The sequence below is a fragment of the Hemiscyllium ocellatum genome, chromosome 2 (assembly GCF_020745735.1).
Source record: "Hemiscyllium ocellatum isolate sHemOce1 chromosome 2, sHemOce1.pat.X.cur, whole genome shotgun sequence".
NCBI lineage: Eukaryota > Metazoa > Chordata > Chondrichthyes > Orectolobiformes > Hemiscylliidae > Hemiscyllium > Hemiscyllium ocellatum.
This window is the reverse complement of record NC_083402.1, coordinates 94945316-94947735: the sequence shown is the minus strand read 5'-3', so window position 1 is coordinate 94947735 and position 2420 is coordinate 94945316. Positions and strand designations below refer to the sequence as shown.

The following is a 2420-nucleotide window of genomic DNA, read 5'->3' as shown; positions in this document are numbered from 1 at the left end:
CACCAGAGACCCACATTCAATTCCCACCTCGGGCAACTGCCTGTGTTAAGTTTGCACATTCTCCCAGTGTCTGCGCGCGTTTTCTCCGGGTGCTCCTGTTTCCTCCCACGGTCCAAAAATGCACAGTTTATGGGTAATTTAGCATCGCTAATTCACCCATAGTATTAGGTGAAGGGGTAGATGTAAGGGAACGGGTCTGGGTGGGTTGCTCTTTGAAGGGCCTGTTTCCACACTAAGTGATCTAATCTAATCTCCCCCCACCCCCATACAGTTTGAGGATTACCACAAAATTTCTGAGGTAGAATTTCCCCTTTGAGTTACAAGCAGTATGTAGGTTATTGCAATTGTCAGTGGGTGGGAAGTATCATTTTGACAGCTCAGCTGATATTTAACTGATGCAAGTATTAGTATGAGTGGTTGAGCTTTTCTCAAAGGATGATGAATTGTGAAGCAAAGAGTCAAAATTTATATGCTTTATTTCATAAATTTAAGCTGTTCTACATGAACCAAGTATTAAATTTCTAAAAACACATTAAAAATTAAAGAGCTCAAGGGCTGTAAATAATCAAATTCATTTCTGGATCAAAATCAACTCCTCCATAGGGAAACCCAAGATAGGTATAAAAATCAGAGCAGAGTCCCACAGCTCCAACACTGGTCTTAAGCTTTCATTTAATCTCCTCCAATGGCAAACAGGGCTCCATGGCATGTGCAGAGTTGCACTGTGTACTTCACACTCTCAGCACCATTCCAGGTCTGTGGTTGTTCACAGAAGTCCATTTATCCAACTTGCTGCAGTCATCAGTCCTGGCCATCAGTCCTCAGTCTCCGATTCACCAGCTGTGTACTGGCCACATGTACATGTGTCTTGACCAAAACACCAGTCTAATCCACATATCCAAACTTTTCCTTGACAAGTAGGACTTCAAAATACAATACTCCCAGCAACAGCAAGTCCATGCAACAATTCAACGCTCAGGAAAGGAAATGTTGGGGACCCACTGATTGGTGCAGCGACTCTCTTCACAGAAGACACCAAGTTTTTCTAAAGCTGGATCTTTCCAAGAGTCTTGACTTGGATTCTAGATGTGATAAAATATGCAGTCACATACTCACGTTGCCAAGTAACTATTTCTTGTTTAAATAAATCTAACAACTTTACCTAAAGCACTTACCGTGACTAATATGCAATGCATATCTCTCGGTTCCTCGTTGTCAACCGAATTGCCGACGATCTCCGCCAATCTCGGAATGTCATTCACTCTCACGATGTTAATGTCATTGTCGCAGCAAAATGCTTGAATTAAAGTGAAGTGGATTTGCAGAGCAATGTCACCTTCGTCCTCTTCGTCAGTGGCCAAAAGGCAGAGCACCACACTGTCCGGGTCACTGCAAGAAAAATAATTAGAAGACAATAAAGGTCAATCAGCAGCTCACTCACAAGCCAGTTAACAATTGATGGAGACGGATGTTGGTGCGGTGCATTTTGAAATAAATACTTACATATTCATGACCTTTGCAGACTCGTAGACTCCAACGGTCAGGCAGTGCTGACGTTGCGCGGAGCTCAGCAACTCTTCCAGGGCTTTGCCAGCAACTTGCATCCTGGAAAACATTTTAGTAAACCAAGCGAGTTAATTTTTTTGAAAATTTAAAAAACCACATTATAGAGGAACATCGGGTGGTTTGGAGGTGGGAAAGATGATAAATTTACTCTCCGCAGCACAGCAACTCGACCCTGACCTGTTGCTGGAGGCGGAAGCAGAGCTTCTTTCTTGAGAAAAAGTGCTCATTTGCTGCCAGCCCCAAGTGTCGGGTCTTGTTTTGGTCTCGGGGGGTGTTTTTTAAAACGGATCTGGTCCCGTGTCCACCACGGCCCGGCTCTCGCGCACTAACCGACACCATCACTCGAGACCAGGGGTTCCAAACAGGAGTTACCCTGCAGCCCCCACCCCCGACAGACACCCAGAGGCACAAAGACACTACCCACTATGGACTAAACAAAAACCCGCACAGCCTCCATGCACCGCGAGGGCGGACCGGGGAAAAGAACGCACATATCAGCATACAGCAGCCACAACCCGTACCTCTCGGTACTTTTCGCTTGCTTCTCCTCCACGCCGATGGGCTCCTCCAGGGTCATCTTTACACCCGAGCAGTAGGAGCCGTTCTCCCTAACAGTTGCTGCACTAACCGCCGTGTCCTGTCACAGCCACAGACCGACAGCAGCTGCTCGTTGCCGTTCCTTTTATAAGGTAGCGGGCGCCGCCGGGTTCTACCCCCCCCCCTCTGATTGGCCAGGAGGCACGAGCCATTTGAAAGTGGAAGGGGCGGGGCCAGTTCCCCATGTGAGGGCGGGGCTCCGAGTCTCAATTAACTTGTTGCTCGGCTAGAAGGTGCTATGTAAACGCTGCACTTTT

The 2420-nt window shown here is 47.0% G+C and overlaps 1 protein-coding gene across 1 annotated transcript; it reads right to left on the bottom strand.

Moving 5' to 3' along the window:
• Nucleotides 1-458: 458 nt before the first annotated feature.
• On the bottom strand, nt 459-2211 carry LOC132828347 (growth arrest and DNA damage-inducible protein GADD45 gamma-like). The gene is made up of 4 exons (XM_060845373.1): nt 2088-2211; nt 1504-1605; nt 1176-1389; nt 459-1082 (listed from the first exon to the last, which is right to left on the bottom strand). Exons 1-4 carry the CDS (start codon nt 2141-2143, stop codon nt 969-971), a joined length of 486 nt encoding a protein of 161 aa, XP_060701356.1. The 5' UTR covers nt 2144-2211; the 3' UTR covers nt 459-968.
• Between the last annotated feature and the right edge of the window lie 209 nt (nt 2212-2420).

What these genes read in the sequence shown, in the direction of transcription:
- LOC132828347 (XM_060845373.1), bottom strand. Translation starts at nt 2,143, where the DNA reads ATGACCCTGGAGGAGCCCATCGGCGTGGAGGAGAAGCAAGCGAAAAGT. An exon ending in CAAGCGAAAAGTACCGAGAG is followed by an intron (nt 1,606 to 2,087) that starts GTACGGGTTGTG and finishes AATGTTTTCCAG; the next exon opens with GATGCAAGTTGCTGGCAAAG. An exon ending in TGCATTGCATATTAGTCACG is followed by an intron (nt 1,083 to 1,175) that starts GTAAGTGCTTTA and finishes TATCACATCTAG; the next exon opens with AATCCAAGTCAAGACTCTTG.